The following is a 19866-nucleotide window of genomic DNA, read 5'->3' as shown; positions in this document are numbered from 1 at the left end:
ATGGGATCAAGTATAGCAGGGATTGTGGGGCTGGTGCGGGATCGGGCAGTGTTTCGTTCTGCTGTGCATGGGGTCACTATGAGTCGGAAACGACTCGACAGCACTTAACAACATAACAACAACAGCAGGTGTTAATGATTTATTTTCTGAACCACCAACCTAACTTAACATTGTAACTAATTTTTATATTTAAATGTAAAAATATTTTTTCTTGTTAATTGACCACTTTAATGAAAAATAATTATGATTTTCTCAAAATGCAGTTCTTGGACTCAACAAATGTCCTTTCTAATTATACTCAATTAATCAACATGTACTAAATGTCAGGTCAGTATCAGTAAAAAAAATAAGTAAAATAACTATAAAACTCAGGAATAGGAAACATGCCTGAGTAATTACATTACTTGGTTACTGTACATTGAAAAAAAATCTGCATTTGTTTCTTTACATATCTATGTTGTCAAAGAGTTAAATTAGACTTTTGATGTTAACAATGTGAAACTATAATCTTTATAAAGTTAAAAAAATTCAGTTTTATACAAAGAAATTAAACACATTGCAGAACTGTTGATCAGAAGTTTTAAATGTTGGTTGCACTACTTTGGTGTATACAAAGCCTCCAGCAAGACCTGAAGCGAAAGATGAATCCAAAGAAAACATAGTAAGTTAGTTGTCATCAATTAGGTTCAAACTGTGCTCCATAGAGTTTCAGTGGCTGATATATTTATTTCAGAAGTACATTACCAGGCCCTTCTTCCAATGCACCTCTGGGTAGACTAGAACCTCCAACCTTTCGATTAGCATCTGAACACATTAGTAGTTTGTACCATGCAAGGACTCTTGAAGATATGATACATAATAAGAAATAGGTACTCTGTATCAATTAGCTACCAATAAGATAATAAAAATAAAGGATTTGTATACAGTAAAACATGTGAAAACCAGAAACTGTGAAGTGGAAACCTGCCAGAGAAGGAAATTTAAAATATTTTCCATTAACAGAGAGCAAAATAAAGTGGTGAGACTGCACCCTGTCAAAGGCAGAAAATTTGTGAGACCTGGAAAAACAAGGCAGTCCTGATGAATTCCAGCTTTCACAGGTTTTCACTGTATTAGCAATTAACTAAGCTTAAAGAGTATTAGTCAATATTATAAAAATATTCAGAGTAATATTTGTGGAAGACAGCATTTTTTTTTTTTTTTTGCACTTCCAAAGACAATCATTTTAGAACACTGAAGAATACAATCCAATGTATGGGTTTTTTCTCCGGTATGAGAAGTTTCAGGGATTGTTTACTGACTTAGTTTTTCAGAGCATTTTTGGAAGCATTTGGAGCTGGATTACTAGGAGAATTTGATGTCTGCTTTGAGAGACACAGTTCTTCGTGGGCCTGGACTCACTGAAATACCTTTATTAAGCAAGTCTTTTTTTTTACTTCAACACCTAGGAGATCATTGACACTCAAAATACTTGATGAATCCATTCAAGTCAATTAAGAAGACACTACTACTTAATGAATACCAGATTCTTTTAATAGAATCCCAGAGTACTGGGGAACAGATTTAGTATATCTGATAAGGATTAATGATGTCTTTATAACTAATCTTCCACTGAGATGGCAACAACAGACAGCATGAAAATAATTTGTTTTGTCACTAAAAGTGACATATGAAGGACATATAGGACATACTAAGTAAGATCCAAAGAATAGAAAAAAAAAGCCTGTCAATATCCCTTAAAAGGCATCAAGATTGAATTCTGACTTTTAACTGAGCACAACTCCTACTTTTAAAACAGGGAGCAGGATGGTTAACAACCAGAACATGTAAAGAATTAGTGCTGAAGAAGAGTTCTGACTAACAAGACTTTGAGCAAATTTTCCTCCAGGAGCAGCAGATCTCAGGGCTGCAGAGGTAGAAATGCCCACAAGGAAGGCTCTCATGCCCATCATGGCTGCTCTCTTCTGGGCATGGGACAGCACCCCTGGATCGAGGATGGGGGCAAGAATCATTGTAGTTTTCTTATTCATCTGAATCTCAATGGATACCCTCAAAACTCTTCACACTTCACTTAAGGTAGGGAGGAAGGGAAGGAAAGAGGGATCAAGGGAGGAAAGAGTTGGTACTTATGGTGAGAGTGGAATAGGAAATTTAATTAATTGAGGAGAAATTGGAGCCATCAGTGGAGATTTATTTTATTTTTAAAAGACAGGGTGAACAGAAGAAGATAGAATATCAAGTGGAAGATTTATTTGTTTATTTATTCAGACATGAATCAATAATTTTTTTTTTTTTTGGCAGTGTTCCCTCCCCCACCTCTCCCACCCCTGGCAAACAACAAAGAAAGTTCTCCTCCATATATAAACCTTTCATTGACCCTCCACAACAATGTGCTAATACTATATTTGTCCTCCTGTGATTGACTTTATTTCATTCAGCATAATGTCCTCCAAGTTCATCCATGTTATGTGGTGTGTTGCAGACTCTACTTTATTCTTTAGAGCTGCATAGCATTCCATTGTGTGTATGTACCATAGGTTGGTCATCCACTCTTCCACTGATGGGCACATAGGTTGTTTCTATCTTTTTGCTATTGTAAATAGTGCTTCAGTGAACATGGGTGTGCATATATCTGTTCATGTCCTGGCTCTCACCTCTCTAGGATATATACCTTGTAATGGGATTTCTGGATGAAATGGTATCTCCAATTCCAGCTTTCTAAGGAATTGCCATACTGCTTTCCACAGTGGTTGTTTCACTTCACAGTCCCACCAGCAGTGTATGACAGTCCCAATCTGTCCACATCCCTGCCAGCGTTTGTTATTTTCTGTCTGGTTGAACCTTGCCATCAGTGCTGGGGTGAGATGGTATCTTGTTTTGATTTGCAACTCTCTGATGGTCAATGATGGTGAGCAAGCATCTCTTCATGTATTCACTAGCCACCTGAATATCTTCCTTGGTGAAGTGTCCATTCATGTCTTCTGCCAACTTTTCAATTGGATTGTTAATTCCTTTGGTGTTGAGGCATTGGAGTTTTCTGTAAACCTTAGAGATAAATCCCTTGCCAGATATGTAATTATTGACAAGTACGAATTTGTTGCTGTCAACTTTCATAGCTGGGTTGGTTTATGTTTGTGTTAATGGTCCGTTGTTTGCTATTGTTGCTTCTCTGTCCAAAGGACTCCTTTTAGCATCTCTCGTAAGGTTGATCTGGTTTTAACAAATTCCCTTAATTTCTGCTTATCTGGAAATGTCCTAATTTCACCATCATATTTGAGGGACAATTTTGCTGGGTACATAATTCTTGGTTGGAAATTTTTCTCTTTTAGGGTTTTATATATACTATCCCATTGTCTTTTCATCTGCATGGTTTCTGCCAAGAAATCTGAGCTTAGTCTTACTAGTGGCCCCTTGTAGGTAACTTTTCGTTTTTCCTGTGCTGCTTTCAGGCTTCTTTCTTTATCTTTGGCTTTGGTGAGTTTGATGATATGTCTTGGTCATTTTCTTTTGGGGTCTATCCTGTTTGGGGTTCGTTGGACTTCTTGAATGAATATAGACTCATTTTTCATTATACCAGGAAAATTCTCTTCCAACAAATCTTTGACAGTTTTTTCTATAGTTTTATTTGTCTCTTCCTGTTCTGGAATACGGATTACACGTAGGTTATTCTTTGTGATGGTATCCCTCATGAACCCTAAGCTTTCTTCATTTTGTTTTGATCTTTTTTCTGATTGATCCTTTCTAAAGAAGTATTGAGATATTTTCCTTTGATCTCACCAATTCTGTCTTCCATTGATTCAATTCTACTCCTTTACCCATTCAATGTCTTATCTATTTCTGAAAATTTAGTATTAATCCTCTGAATTTCTATGTGTAGATTTTGTATCATTTCTAATTTTTCATTTATTTTGTCATTTTGTTTTTGTATTGTCTTTCAAAATTGTTCTAGGGTTTTCTCCAATTTTGTCTGTGTTTTCCTTGATCTGTCTCTCAATTCATTGAAGGTAACTAAATATAATTCTTTTGAATTCCTTATCAGGGAGTTCCAATGCTGTGTCTTCTTCAGGGATGTGTTTTGGGTCTGTATCCTGGTTCCTTGTTTCTCCTGCTTTATCTTGCTTCTTTGTGTGCACTGTGATGCTCTGTTGTTTCCAAGGCATTATGATGTTTTTGTGTTTATATTTAATTGGTGACTGTATGTTGAAATGACTTGCCCATGATTTTTGTTTTCTTTGGATTGTACCTAAATAAGCAGGGTACTGTGCTCCTTTTTTTGCTAGTTGGGAGAATTTATACACTCACCACCTGTCTCCTTTCCCATTGTCAGACTCCTGTATGTCCCTGATGTCCTTGGCAAATGGAGCTTATTTTTAGGTCCTTTTTTCACTCAGGTTTTTCCACTAGTTGGTGCCCAATCCACTTCTGTGTACTTCCTTTCAAAGTTCAGGGGTCCAGGATTATCTTCTGTATCGCTGTCAATTGATTTATCTTTTCTTTATTGGAGAGGGTCTGTGTAGCTTGTCTGCCTATTCCTCCATCTTACCGGAAGTCTTACTGTTTCATTTTTAATTGGCATAAAACCAACCAAAGCCATTACTGTTGATGAATTGTGACTCATAGCAAACATGAAAGAGAGTAGAACTTCCCCCACAGGGTTTCCAAGGTTGTAGTCTTTAAAGAAGGAGACTGTCACATATTTCTCTCTCAGAGCAGCTGGTGGGTTCCAACTACTGACCTTTCTGTTAGCAGCCAAGAGCTGCTAACCACTGTGTCACTAGGGATCCTTTTAATTGATATAAATGAAGGAAATTAAAAACAAACAAACATACTTTACATCTAGGGTCAGTAATCTATAGCCCATGGGCAAAATCTGGCCAGTGGCATGGTTTTGTAAGTAAAGTTTTATTGGAACAGGGATATGCCCATTTGTTTACATATTATTTATGGCTGCTTTTGTGCTACAATGACAGAGTTAAATATTTACAATAGAGACCTTACAGACCATGAATCCTCAAATGTTACTATCTGACTCTTTATTTGTAAAGTTTGACTACTCTTGTTTTATATCTCCCAGTCCCCCTACCTCACCTTTCTTACATTCCTTATTCTTAATAAAACTTTACGTTTTCCCTTTGATGCTTTCAAACTGAAACAACATCATCAACAACAATACCCTACACCCTAAATTTTTGTCTATTACAAACTGTCTTGGTCAGTGATGAATTTGTCATTGGGAGAATTGACAAAACTTAAGACTCCTAGACAGCTGAGTATGGCTGGTTAAGAGATGTCTTTAAAGGCTAAGGAGTATTATATACTATTATAGTGGTGGGGGCTCTGGTGGCATACTGCCTAAGGCATTTTACTGCTAACTAGAAGGTGGAAGTTCAAACCCACCAGCCACTCCTTGGAAGGAAGTTTGGGCAATCTACTTCTGTAGAGATGCCACCTCAGAAACCCAAGGAGGGGTTGCTATTAGTTAGGAATGACTTGACAGCAGTGAGTTTGGTTTTCTAGTTTTGGTTTATAGAGCTTAGTTGTTGTTGTTTTTAGTTTCAAGTTGATTCTGACTCAATGCGACCCCATGTGTGCAGAGTAGAACTACTACATGAGATTTTGCAGTCAACTGGGCTTTTGGAAGACCACCAGGACTATATCCTGAAGTGCCTCTGGGTGAATTTTAACCACCAACCTTTTGGGTAGTAGGTGAGCACTTAGGTGTTTGTACTTCATAGGACTCCTGACAAAACATTAGAATCTAGAATATCTACCAAAAAACAAACCAAATTCACTGCCATTGAGTTTATTCCAAATCATAGTGACCCCTATTGGGTTTCTGAGGCTGTAAATCTTTACAGGAGTAGTTTGCCCCATCTTCCTCCCACAAAGTGGCTGGTGGGTTTGAACCACCAGCCTCTCTTAGCTGTCAAATGCCTTATCACTGTGCCACCAGAACTCCTTCTAAAATATCTAAATCATAGCTTAATCTCAGTAAACCCTTTGGCATCAGCTCTGATTTCTTATGTATTTGGAATGTATTATTTTCTTCTATCTCTCTCTTTTTTTTCTTAATTTTTATAGTGATTTGCGTGAAACTTTACAGAGCAAATTCACTTTCCATACGGCAGCTCACATACACTTTATCTCATGACATTGACTGCAATTTCTCACAATGAAACAGCTCCCCTCTTACTTCCTCCCCATAGTTACCTCTTCTCTGGGTCCTTCCCTCCCATGAATTCCTGCTCCCCTGATCTGTCTCTCTGTGCATGCACAGCCCTTCTATTCTCCCATGATTGATCTCTTCAAGGAGTGTATCTACCTATTATAAATGTTCAGCTCATATGCCTGTCTTTTGTTTGGCTGGAAGCCACAGGAGTGGGTTCAATTCTAGACCTGAAGGGCAGCTAGGGGCCATAGTCCCAGTGGTTCCATCAGGCTCTATCTGACTGGCAAACCTGGTCCACCCCACTTTTTTATTTTTTTAATGATTTTGAGTTTTGTTCTACATTGTTCTCCCATTCTGTCTAGGATCTCCTACATAGATCACTCTCTGAGTGGCTGACAGTAGTAGCCAGGCACCATCTAGTTCTTCTGGTCTCATAGTTTTGTAGGCTGAGGATTGTATGGTGTACCAGTCACTTGTCCTAGTTGTTTCCATGAGTCTTTGGTTTTCTTCATTCTTCTTTGCTCTGGATGAGGACAGACTCATTGTTGCATCTAATGGCCGCTTGCAAGCTTTTACGATCCCAGTTGCAACTTGCCAATGTAGGATGTGGAACACTGTTTTTATGTAGTATGTTATGCCGATTGAGCTTGATGTCCCCTGCAACTATGGCTGAGAGCCCACAACTCCAAGTATTCACTCCTCTGGGTAGCTGGCTGTGGCCAAGAAGTGACTATAACCTTGTCACTTGCCAGCTCTACTATATACCTGAGAATTCTTACAGAACATACAAACACACTTGTAGAATCATTGTCTGCCAAGCCTATACATGGTCTTGGGCACACTCCTCCCTGCATAGATGTATCTAATACTTCAGCCTATCCACCCATCTATTTACCCATAGATCATTGTTTGCCTTCACTAACAAAACAGTAATGTATGTGTAAAAGGGTTCATCTTTGTTGTCTGTACCTCCAATGCACCTCTCTATGTCTTCCACTCTCTCAGTGCCTCCATATTGATCCCCCACATTTGGTACATTGCCCTTCTCTTCATCCAAATCAATACTTGTCTGTACCTATCTAACAGTGTTACCTCCCCTCCCCTCTCACCCCTGGTAACCAACAAAGAAAATTTCCTTCCATATATAAACCATTTCTTGACTTTTTACAATAGTAAACAAATACAATATTTGTCCTTCTGTGATTGACTTATTTCACTCAGCATAATGTCCTCCAAGTTCATACACATTATGTGGTGTTTTGAGATTCTACATTATTATTTGGGGTTGCATAGTATTCCATTGTGTGTATGTACCATAGTTCGGTTATCCATTCTTCTGCTGATGGGCACCTAGGTCGTTTCCATCTTTTTGCTATTGTAAACGGTGCTGCAATGAAAATAGCTGTGCATATATCTGTTCTTGTCCTGGCTCTCACTTGTTTAGTATATATACCTAGTAATGGAGTAGCTGGGTCAAATGGTATTTTTAATTCCAACTTTATAAAGAATCACCATACTGGTTTCCACAGTGGTTGTGTCATTTGACAGTTCCACCAGCAGTATATGAGAGTCTCAATCTCTCCACATCCTCACCAGCATTTGTTATTTTTTGTTTTTTTGAACTTTGCTACTAGTGCTGGGGCAAGATGGTATCTCATTGTTGTTTTTATTTGCATTTCTCTAATGGCTAATGATCATGAGCATTCCTTCATGTTTGTTGGGTGCCTGAATACTCTCTTTGGTCAAGTGTCTATTCTTGTCTTCTGCCCATTTTTTAATTGTATTATTTGTCTTTTTGTTGTTGAGGTGTTGTTTTTTCTATAAATTCTATAGATAAGTCCCTTGTCAGATATGCCATTGCTGAATATGTTTTCCCAATCTGTAGGTTCTCTTTTGACTCTTGGAGAAGTCTTTGGAAGCACGTAAACATTTAATTTTTAGAAGGTCCCACTAATCTAGTTTCTCTTCTGCTGTTTGTACATTTTGGGTTATGCTTGATAGTCTATTTATGCCATATATTAGGGCCCCTAGATTTTCTCTTAGTTTTTTCTTGAGGAACGTTATAGTTTTAGATTTCACATTTAAGTCTGTGATCCATCTGGAGTTCGTTTTTGTGTATGGTGTGAGGTACAGATCTGGTTTCATTTTTCTGCAAATGGATCTCCAGTTTTGCCAGCATCATTTGTTAAATAGACAATCTCTTCCCCCATTCAATGGGTTTCAGCCCTTTGTCAAAGATCAGCTGACCATAGGTGAATGGATCTATTTCTGGGTTCTCAATTCTATTCCATTGGTCTATGTATATGTTGTTTTACCAATACCAGGCAGTTTTGACTACTGTGGCTGTATACTAGATTTTAAGATTGGAGAGTGAGAGACCTCCTACTTTGTTCTTCTTCAATAAAGCTTTGCTTATCTGAAGTCTCTTTCCTTTTCATATAAAATTACTGATTGGTTTTTCCATATCCTTAAAGAATGCTTGGTAGAGTGGAGGGTTGACGAAAGAAGAGGAGGCCTTCAACAAGATGGATTGGCAAGGTGGCTGCAATGATGGGCTCAAGTATAGCAGGGATGGTGGGGCTCGCGCAGGATTGGGCAGTGTTTCGTTCTGCTGTGCATGGGGTCGCTATGAGTTGGAAATGACTCGACAGCACTTAACAACAACAACAATAAAGAATGTTGATAGGATCTGGATTGGCATTGCATTGAATGTATAGATTGTTTTGGGCAGAATTGACATTTTCATAACGTTCAATCTTCCTATCCAAAAACATGGGATATTCTTCCATTTATGTGGATCTCATGGTTTCTTTAAGTAGTCTTTTATAGTTTGCTTTGTACAAGTCTTTTGTGTCCCTTGTAAGATTTATTCTCAAGTGCTTGAACAATTTCTCTTAGAAAGATCAGCATAAGGCTAGTCCCCATGAGGTAGAGGTTGAAGGTGTCCCAAATGTCCAAACTACCATGTCACTCCATCATTTCAGTCATTAACTCCTCTTCCTTCTCCCAGTAAACTCCCCTGTCTTAGGGTTCTGTATTTCACTGTAACACCTTACAGAACTCACAGACACCCCAGGGATCATCTCACATAGTGGTGGTGAAGGCTGGCAAGACCTAGGTCTGTAAGTGGATCTGGAGGGTCCTCCCAATTCTTAGGGTTTGATGAACCTCAACCAGCAGATCAGATGGTGGCTGCTTTCCCAAATCCAGGAGTGAGATGAGGATAAGCCAAAACAGAAATGGAGCAAGAGGAGGGCAAACCTTCCCAGGAGATTCTTAGGTATACCCTCAAGGAAGCTAAGACTGGTGATTTGTGTTATATCCTCCAGCAAGGCAGTACCCAAGATATATCCCACCTGTGTTGCCCCAACAGAAATAACCCAAGCTGATGGCTTTAACAATCAGCAGCTACTCAATTGTTCGTGGCAAATCCCATCACAGAGCCGATTATTATAGGGAATGACTACTACTAGCTGCCCATCCAAGTTGACACCTGAACTTAACTACCACACTATCCTAAACAGGCATGGAGAATAGGATTTACAGTACATTACAGAATAGAGGACAATGGCTAGAAGGGCCACATCAAGAAATTCAGTGCACTAAGTATTTTATTTTTTTGGTAGCTATTGTGTTTCCAAGGCAGTATCACTATGGAAGTAGATTGTCCAAACTTCCTTCTGAGGAGTGGCTGGTGGGTTTTCACTGCCAGCCTTCTGGTTACCAGTCAAGTGCCTCAGGCACTACACCACCAGATCTTCTTATTGTAAATGGTATTGATTTCCTTATTTCTTTTTTAGCAATCTCTTTGCTGGTGTAGAGGAATCCAACTAAATTTTGGATGTTGATCTTATATTCTGCCATGACGCTAAATCTTTCAATTAGTTACAGTAGATTTTTTACTGAGTTTCTCTGAGTCTGGTGATGTTTTTAGGATTCTTTCTTTGTCTTTGTTTTGATGAGTTTGATGATGATATGTCTTGATGGTTTTCTTTTGGGGTCTATCCTGATTGTGGTTCATTGGACTTCCTGAATGGATATATTCTCATCTTTCTTAATATCAGGGAAGTTCTCTTCCAACAAATCTTGGACAATTTTCTCAGTGGATTTATTTTCCTCTTCCTGTTCTGGAATTACAATTACACATAGGTTATTCCTTTTAATGGTATCTACATGAATCTTAGGCTCTCTTCATTTTGTTTTGATCTTTTTTCTGATTGATCCCTTTCCAAAGAAGTATTCAGTTATTTTTCTTCAATCACATTAATTCTGTGTTCCATCAATTTGATTATACTCCTTTGCCCTTTTGATGTGTTATCTATTTGTGAAAATTTAGTATTAATCTTCTGTATTTCTATCTGTAGATCTTGTATTATTTCTAATTTTTCATTTATTTTGTAATTTTGTCCTTGTATTTTCTTCCAAAATTGTTCTAGGGTTTTGTCTGTGTATTCCTTAATTTTGTCAGTGTTTTTCATGATCTGTCTCTCAATCCTTTGAAGATATCTAAGTATAATTCTTTTGAATTTTTCATCAGGGAGTTTCAATGCTGCTGCTTCTTCAGAGATGTGTTCTGGGTCTGTATCCTGCTCCCTTGTTTCTCCTGCTTTATCTTGCTTCTTTGTGTGGACTGTGATGATCTGAGACCTTGTTGTCTCTGAGACATTGTGGCATTATTGTATTTAGATCTCTGTTAACTGTTTGTGAAGAGCAATTAAGGGTGAGTCAGGCTGTTCTTGGTGGTTGTTTATCCTTGGTCAGTTGGTGGAGAAGGAAGTGGTAGCCCTCAGTTAAGTGGAGCTGTAGGAGGTGTGGGTGTAATTGTGTTGTATGGGCATGGTTGCTGTCTCCCACTCAGTTAGACAGAAACAACAATTATAAAATCATCAAAAAAGTAAGAGCAAGCAGACAAAACCCACACCACATAAACACACAGAAATGATCACCAAAAAAAGAAAAAAAAAAGGAAAGAAAAGAAAAAAAAAAAAAAACCAGTATCTGGGGAAGGCACAATAAGAGCAAAGAGGTAGAGTAGGAGAATAATGAAGGAAAAAATGTGAAAAATATAAAAAAGAAAAACAAGGAATGGAGTTAACCACAAGAAAGAAAAAAAATGGGAACCAAGGACAGAGACGAGAAGAAGAAGCTAAAAAGTAGAACCTGGAAGGGAAGAATAAAAACTAATAATAAAAAAGATGGAAAAAAACTAGACAAAAACAAACTAAAAAACAAAACAAAACAAAAAACTGGACAGGGTAGATCAAGGCACCCAGGCTTGGTCAGAGCACACAGCCTGAGATGGAATTTCTGCTGGCCCAAAATGTGGGTGGGAGTGAGGGATGGTCACACCTCTGCTCACCAAGAGGGTGTGTGGTATAAGATAACAAGGAGAATGTTGCACCTTTCCAGTCCTCGGTGTCTGGTGTGTCTTTGCAGTCCCAGCAAGTGGAGCCTATCCTTAGGTCCCTGGAATCTGAGGGAACACTGTCACTTTATATATCCAAAATGGTCAAATCACTTGTAAACATTCAAACTGGCTGCACTCTCTGGACAGCCAAAAGTCCACACCTCAGATCATCTCCCTCTTTACTGTTTCCCCTTTTATTCGCCAGCCACCACAGCAGTCCTCCATGCAGCCCCTGGCTAGCAGGGCCAATTTTCTGGTTAATTCTTAGGTCCTACCACCATATGGCAATATTCAAGCTGTCCATACCATCAGGATTGTTGATAGTCCATGGTTCCATATGTCTCCTTTTTCATAGTTTCCATGCAGGTTTTTCTACTAGTTGGAGTTTAGTCCACTTCTGTATCCTTCCTTTCAATGCTCAGGGTTCCAAGATATCTTCTGTATCTGTGTTAATTGATTCCCCTTTTCTTTGTTGAAGAGTGTCTGTGTAGTTTGTCTGCCTATTCCACCATCTTACTGGAACCTGGAATGTATTCTTGAGCCCAGTCTTGAGATAAGTTTCACAGTCAGAATCTCATTTTTGTTTTCCCTTTAGTCCAGGACAATAGCATCGAGCTGCTAGCAAAAGCTAAATTATTTCTTGGGGCTAGCTTACTGCTCATACTTGAATACCTTTATTGAATTTTCTTATTTATTTCTTAATGGTATAGAATGGGTACCAAATTAGAATTGGGCTCAAGAAGTGTATTTTTATAACTTGTTGTTGTTGTTGTTATGTGCTGTCAAGTCAGCACTGACTCATAGCGACCCCTCCTTGGGTTTCTGTGGCAGTATCACTATGGTAGTAGATTGTCCAACTTTCCTTTTGAGGAGTGGCTGGTGGGTTTGAACCGCCAGCCTTCTGGTTAGCAGTCAAGTGCCTTAGGCACTATGCTACCAGAGCTCTAGAAGGTTTATAAATTGGTGCTATAAACCCAGAGAAAGAACTTTGTTAGGCCCTTAAGATATGAGTAGTTCTTTAAAGTATATATATATATATATATATATGTGTGTGTGTGTGTGTGTGTGTGTGTGTGTGTGTATATGTTTTCAAACCCTAATGTCATGTAGATTAGAACTACATTGCTTTGAAAAACCCAAGATGAGAAATGCCTGTGGGCTTCAGGAATTCTGAAATTTGAGACTTGAATTAGGTAAAGACTCATCACTGCTCTTTCCTTCTGCTTTAATCATCTGTTTTTTCTCCCTGAAGATAAGATAAGTGCTGAAAGAATAGAAACTCTTTGTCTCAATTCTAGTTCCAAAATTCTTGAGAAAGGGTTCTGATTTGTCCAGGTGGTGGAGGTTCCCCCACTGAAGCAAACAACTTTAATCAGGGGATGGCATTTGGAGAAATGACTATAATCAACCTAGTTTATGAGAGGTGCTGAATTTCAAAGAACTCATTGTGTCTGGGAATGGAGTTGAGTCAGGAGTACCTTGTACAAAATGGACAAAACAAGGGAACTGTCATAAATGGGAAAGTATTGATTAGAAGCTTATAAATATAATATAAAAAATGTTGGCATGCCCCCCCCCCCCCGAGAGCATAATTTCTGATCTTTTTTATAGTAATTTTTGTTATGGTTAACTGATTTTCTGTATTTTTGAGTAAGTTGGAGAAAGAGTTGCCCCCACTCCATTTGAATACATAAAATTTACTTCATTTACTTTTCTCTGAATATTTTCTAGATTCAATGATTAGTTCATTTGTGGATGGAAAGCACATGGAGCAGAACACTTCAACACTTCCCACAGAAGGTAACATACTTCCCTACCTACAGGACATCATTGTGAACATGGAGTTTGAACTTCTTTAGATACAGGAGCTGATGGCCTAGTCTGGGAACCAGTTTTGTGGCTGACAGAAGTAGATTATGATCAGTGTGTGGTGGTATGCGGGACCCTGAATGATCCAACCTCTAACTGTTCTCCAAACAAACCATGTTTATTTGCCTCTAAGCCTTTCTCAAGTTGGAGATTCTCTTTGGAAGGAGATGGACTTGAATTGGTAGAAAGCATGAATTCACTTGCCTCCTGAACTGTATTAAAATCCTGCTTCTTCCTTTTATCTAGTTATGTGATCTTATTTAGCAGTGAAATTCAAGGTCTTAGATGGTAGATTAGAGACAGGTGACACCAAAACAGGAAAGAAATGAAATGCAGAGTTCACCAAAAATAAGCTTCATGCACATAAAAATTTTACCTTGCCATATATAGCTGTCTTCCAAATCTCTTGGCATAGCCAAGTGAGTGCCTCCAGTGGCACTTCCATTCATTGAAACTCTCATTGGCTATTCTGTCAATACCTGGAGCCTTGCTCTTTTCCAATTCCTTCAGTGCAGCTTTGACTTCTTCCTTCAGTACTATTGGTTCTTGATCATATGTCACCTCCTGAAATGGATGAACATCGACCAGGTCTTTTTGGTACAGTGACTCTGTGCATTCCTTCCATCTTCTTTTGATGCTTCCTTTGGAAGACAGCTACCTGGCTAACTGACTGGAAGACATCTATATTTGTATCATTCCTAAGACAGGTGATCCCAAAAATGTGGAAATTAATAAAAAATATCATTAATATCTCTTGCAAGTAAAACCTTATTGAAGATAATTCAAAAATGGTGGCAAGACTATGTTGACAGAGAACTTCCAGAAATGCAAGCTGGATTCAGAAGAGGACATGGAATGAAGGATATCATTGCTGATGTCAAATGGATCTTGGTTCAAAGTAAAGAATACCAGAAAGATGTTTACTTGTGTTTTATTGACTATACAAAAGCATTTGATTGTGTGGATCATAACAAATTATAGGCAACGTTGAGAAGAATGGGAATTCCAGAACTCTTAATTGGACTCATGAGGAACCAGTGCATACACCAGGAGGCTGTCATTCGAACAGAACAAGGGAACACTGCATGGTTAAAGATCAAAAAGGGAGTGCACCAGGGTTGTATCTTTTCACTGTGCTTATTCAACTTGTATGCTGAGCAAATAATCCAAGAAGCTGGACTACATGAAGAAGAATGTGATGTCAGGATTGGAGGAAGAATCATTAACAACCTGTGATACATTGACGACACAACTTTGCTTGCTGAAAGTGAGGAATGACTTGAAGCATTTACTGATGAAGATTGAAGAACATAGTCTGGAGTATGGATCATATCTCAGTATAAAGATACTCACAATTGGACCTATAAGCATCATCATGATGAATGGAGAAAAGATTGAAGTTGTCAAAGACTTTACATTGCTTGGTTCTATAATCAACGCCAATGGAAGCAGCAGTCAGGACATCAGACCACATATAGCCCTGGGCAAATCAGCTGCAAAGGACCTCTTTCAAGTGCTGAAGAGCAAAGATGTCTCCTTGAGGACTAAAGTGCACCTGACACAAGTCATGGTATTTTCACTTGCTTCTTATGCATGTGAGAGCTGGACAGTGAATAAAGAAGAATGAAGAAAAGTTGATGCTTTTGACTTATGGGGTTGGCAAAGAATACTGAAAGTGCCATGGACTGCTAAAAGATCTATCAAATCTGTCCTTGAGGAAGTGCAGCCACAATGCTCCTTGGAGGCGAGAATGGCTAGACTTTGTCTCACCTACTTTGGTCATGTTGTCAGAAGGGACCATTCCCTGGAGAAAGATGTCATGCTTGGTAAGGTGAAGGGTTGACAAAAGAGGGGATGGCCCTCAATGAAATGGATTCACATAGTGGCTACGGCTATGGGCTCAAGTATAGCAAGGATCGTGTAGCTGGTGTGGGACTGGGCAGTGTTTCATTCTGTTGTGCATGGGGTCGCTGTGAGTTAGAGACGACTCGACGGCACCTAACAACAACAACATATATAGCTGGTTCTGTTCAAGTTAATGGGATGAAATCACTGAAATCTGTGTTACAGATGAGTTGTAACAAATGCTTGGGTGAACTAATCGCTTCTCAGTAAAGAAGTCATCACTCAAGGACTACATTATGTCAGTTTACGGAACAGTGTGAAATTCTATTATGCTGACACATGCTTGTGATTTGCAGAGCTTAATTATTGACCCTAATGTTGTTGTTGTTGTTATGTGCTGCTGAGTCAGACTCGACTCATAACGACCCTTCCTTGGGTTTCCGAGGCAGTATTACTATGGAAGTAGATTGCCCCATCTTCCTTCCGAGGAGTGGCTGGTGGGTTTGAACTGCCAGCCTTCTGGTTAGCAGTCAAGTGCAGGTGGACAAAATTCATCAACTTCTATATTCAATTCTAGGAGTGGGATTGGATTTATGGAAACAAAATTTGTGACCAGAGTTTACAGCTAAACTGTCTTGGGATTTATGTGATTGAATTTAATGAAGAGAAAATTACCCAGAAGCTCTGCTTGATAATATCTCACATATGCAATAAAATCTATTTTATAGGAAGCTTCTTGTGGTAGTTAAAGTTATGTGTCAACTTGGCTTGACCTATTTTTGACTGGCTGGGCAGCTGGGTATAGTTATTCCTCATGATGGGACTCCACGGTGGAATCTGCAGTGAGCAGCTGAGTAGCTGCTTTAGGGATGCACTTTGAAAAAGGTCTTGAGTTTTTGGCACACTTGGACCCTGCATGTAGCTAAGTCTTCATTCAGCCACCTGTCATGTTGCCTGCCAATCTTGGAACTGTTTCTTGACTTGAACTAGTAGCTTTCTGTGTTACTTAATTATCTTGGGATTGTGCCATTTTACTTGTCAGTCTTGGGTTTGTCAGCCTCAGCAGCCAGGCGCTGAGTTAAGAGAAGGCTGCAGCTCCAGTAGGCCAGGAGCATGAGGCAGGGCTGAAGCCAAGGTCGAGGGGCCTTCACCTAGTCCATAGAGCTGGCACTTTGAACTCAGACTTCTAACCTCCAAGACTGTAAGAGAATAAATCCTTGTTTGGTCAAACCATACATTTGTGTTAAGCCTGTTATAGCCGCACTAAAGAAACAAAACACCTCTCAAGGGAAATAATTCTTGCTTTTGTTTTGTATTTATACTCTATATTAGAAGTAAATATATCTAGGGATCTCTTACTATTACACATCATTAGTTTTCACTTTAATGGGATGGCTCAACTGATGAAATTACAGATTACTTTAAGATCAATTGACTTCACTGACTGTGATTCTCTGAATCAAAAATATAACAAACACAACTTTTTTTCCCGCTAAGGTTGGGCAATCCTACTTCTGTAGTGTTACTGCCTCGGAAACCCAAGGAGGGGTCTCTATGAGTCGGGGCCGACTCGACGGCAAATAACAACAACAACAACAACAACTCAATCTTAATGCTCATCCTACTTATTTTTAATTAAGTATCATATACTTTCCACTTTAATACTTCAGGTATTACAAATAAACTTAACACATAGAGTCTTTGTCACATTTTTTTTTCTTAATTACTGTCTGTCTGTGTGTGTGTGTGTCCAGTGAAGACTTCACTGACTGTACTGGTGAATACAAAGGCTGTGCTCTCCTGCCCTCCTGTCCCACTGACACCTGAGTTTATAGCAACGTGGAAAATAATCTTCAGAGACAACACTTCTTGCATCAGAGCCTACAGGAGAGATAAAAATGAGACTAAGGAAACCAACTGTACTGATGAGGCAATAACCTGGGCCTCCAGACCTGACCAGAGTCCTGCCCTTCAGATTGATCCAGTGGCCATCACTCATGATGGGTCTTACATGTGTGAAATAGTAACAGCTAATGGGAATTTCCATCATGCCTATCATGTCCAAGTGCTAGGTAAGGAACATCCTACATTGTACTATTTCAGATAACCAGGCTGAGACAAAATCAAAAACCTCTGTGAATTCCATGTTGCTTATGTTGGCACTGAAGCATTTGTTTTCCTTTATATCTTTGCAGTGTCCCCTGAGGTGACCGTGTTTCTAACTGAGAATAGAACTGTGGTGTGCAAGGCACTAGCAGGAAAGCCAGCTGCACAGATCTCTTGGACCCCAGAGGGGGACTGTGTCACTGAGCAAGAAAATCAGGGCAATGGTACAGTGTCTGTGCGGAGTACGTGCCACTTCAAGGATGGTAACATGTCTACTGTGACCTGCTCTGTCTCCCACTTGACTAGAAATGAGAGTCTGAGCATACAATTACATCCAGGTAAGTAGTTTTTCTTGTTTTGTGTTAGATCATTCCATTCTTTCAGAGGAGTTATGTTAAGAAAGGAAAAATAGTGTGCACAGAAATTTAACTACTTTTTATTCAAGGATGTTCTCAGTCCCTATTTTATCTCTTTCCCTTCCCTCAAATAAAGAGATATCTCTAGAAAGATATTACTGAACTTGTAAAAAGCAATATTTTAGAGTGCAGTTTATTCTACATTTTTAATGCTCACTTCTGTACAAGTAATAAGTTGGTTTGCTTCATGTAATTTTAAGCAAATATTTGTGACTTTAACAGAAGGATAAAGTGTATTTTGAGCAAATCCTTTTAGTTTTAATGGAAGGATGAAGTTACCCATAAATTGCCTTCACAAATTTTCAGTATGGTAGAACTTTTTTCTCCAGGTTCTTCCTGGTGGATTTTCTTAACTGTCTTATATTAAAATCTGTGATTAGTTCATCACTGTTCAGTTTCTCTAGTCTCTGCTCCCATCCTACTCCTATTTCCTATTGTTGAAAAAGTTAAATGTTGTTTTAATCAACATAGCATTAAACCAAACCAAATCTACTGCCATGGAGTCTATTCTGACTCACAACATCAGTTTAGGACAAAGGCAGAACTGCCCTGTAAGGATTCCAAAGCTGTAAACCTATATGGAAGCCGACTGCTTCATCTTTCTCCTGTGGAGTGGCTAGTATGTTCAAACTGTTGAACTTTTGGTTAGCAGCCAAATGCTTTAACTACTATACTACCAGAACTCCTTTAACATAACAGACATAGTTTAAAGTCAAATTATTCTAACAGGCTTATGATGAAAAACAGCTCTACACCTGGCTCTCCACTCTTACTTCTCCATCCTCACTCAGCACCTGAGAGGCAAATATGTTAAAAATCTCTAGGTGTTTGTACTAGTTGTTGTTGTTGTTGTTATGTGCCATCGAGTCAGACCCGACTCATAGCGACCCCTCCTTGGGTTTCTGAGGCAGTATCACTACGGAAGTAGATTGCCCAACCTTCCTTTGGAGGAGTGGCTGGTGGGTTTGAACCACCAGCCTTCTGGTTAGCAGTCAAATGCCTTAGGCATTATGCTACCAGAGTAGATGATTCCATTCTTCTCAATAATGTGCTCACACTGTTATTTCTTAATATTCCAGCTTTAGATCTTATGTACTCACTTCCTCTCATGGTAGATGAGGGTCTAGATATATTGCCTTCATTTGTCCTTCATATACAGTTATACAGAAGTTTTTATTAAAATGAAGTAGTCAATGTTTCCATTATTTTGAATATGTAAACATTGTTAAGTACTGAATCAGGTAATAAACTCTTGTTTGCTTTTTTTAAAATAACTCTTTTGCTTTTCCTGGACTTAATTATTTTGCTTTTTTGTTTTCTTAAAAATGTATGCATCTATTGTTAATTAAAGGAGCCCTGATGGTACATTTCTTAGGAGCTCAGCTGCTAACTGAGAGGTTGGTAGTTCAAACCCATCAGCTGCTCTGTGGAAGAAAATACCTAGTGAACTACTCCTGCCAAAACTTACAGCCTTGGAAACTCTATGGGGCAGTTCTGCTCTGACCTATAGAGTCTCTGTGAGTGAGAATCGACTGAGAGCACACAACATTGTTAATTATCACTAAAGTCATTGATAAAATTGGCACACCCTGCTTAATACTATTTTCCACATGGTCAAATTTCTTTGGTAATCTGGGAGTTCTATATATATATATACTTTTCTTGAAGATCTCCCTTCTTGAGTTGTCTGAAGCTCTTGTTTGAATCTGGCCTGGTTGGTCACCTGATGTGCTGTAGAACTCTTCTCCTGGGTATTTCCTTGGCCTCCACCCTCTGTTTGATCCCATGTCTATTTAATCTGAGTTCCTTTTGCCTTCCAGACATTTGTTTTCATCTCTTATTTCACATGTGAGTCTTTCTTTTACCCTTTGGTAATACTTGGTTATCCATTCACTTCAGAATGAGATGAAGGGAAACTGCTTGAACAATTTCTCTTGGAAAGATCAGCACGAGGCCAGTCCCCATGAGGCTGAGGTTAAAGATGTCCCAAATGTCCAAACTACTGTACCACTTCATCATTTCAGACATTAACTCCTCCTTCTCCTCCCAGTAAT

At 38.9% G+C, this 19866-nt stretch overlaps 1 protein-coding gene across 1 annotated transcript in view; it reads left to right on the top strand.

The window, feature by feature from the left end:
- The window catches only part of LOC103202549 (cell surface glycoprotein CD200 receptor 1-like), a 30997-nt gene that overhangs the window by 6750 nt on the left and 4381 nt on the right, over window positions 1-19866 (top strand). The window contains 3 exon segments of the mRNA XM_007947447.2: window positions 13308-13376; window positions 17045-17362; window positions 17486-17734. Coding sequence (XP_007945638.2) covers window positions 13308-13376; window positions 17045-17362; window positions 17486-17734 — 636 coding nt within the window.

This window comes from Orycteropus afer, unplaced genomic scaffold, assembly GCF_000298275.1.
Source record: "Orycteropus afer afer isolate SDZICR_OR568_19922 unplaced genomic scaffold, OryAfe1.0 scaffold00184, whole genome shotgun sequence".
Classification (NCBI taxonomy): domain Eukaryota; kingdom Metazoa; phylum Chordata; class Mammalia; order Tubulidentata; family Orycteropodidae; genus Orycteropus; species Orycteropus afer.
The sequence above is the reverse complement of the archived record's forward strand: the minus strand, read 5'-3'. Positions and strand labels throughout refer to the sequence as shown.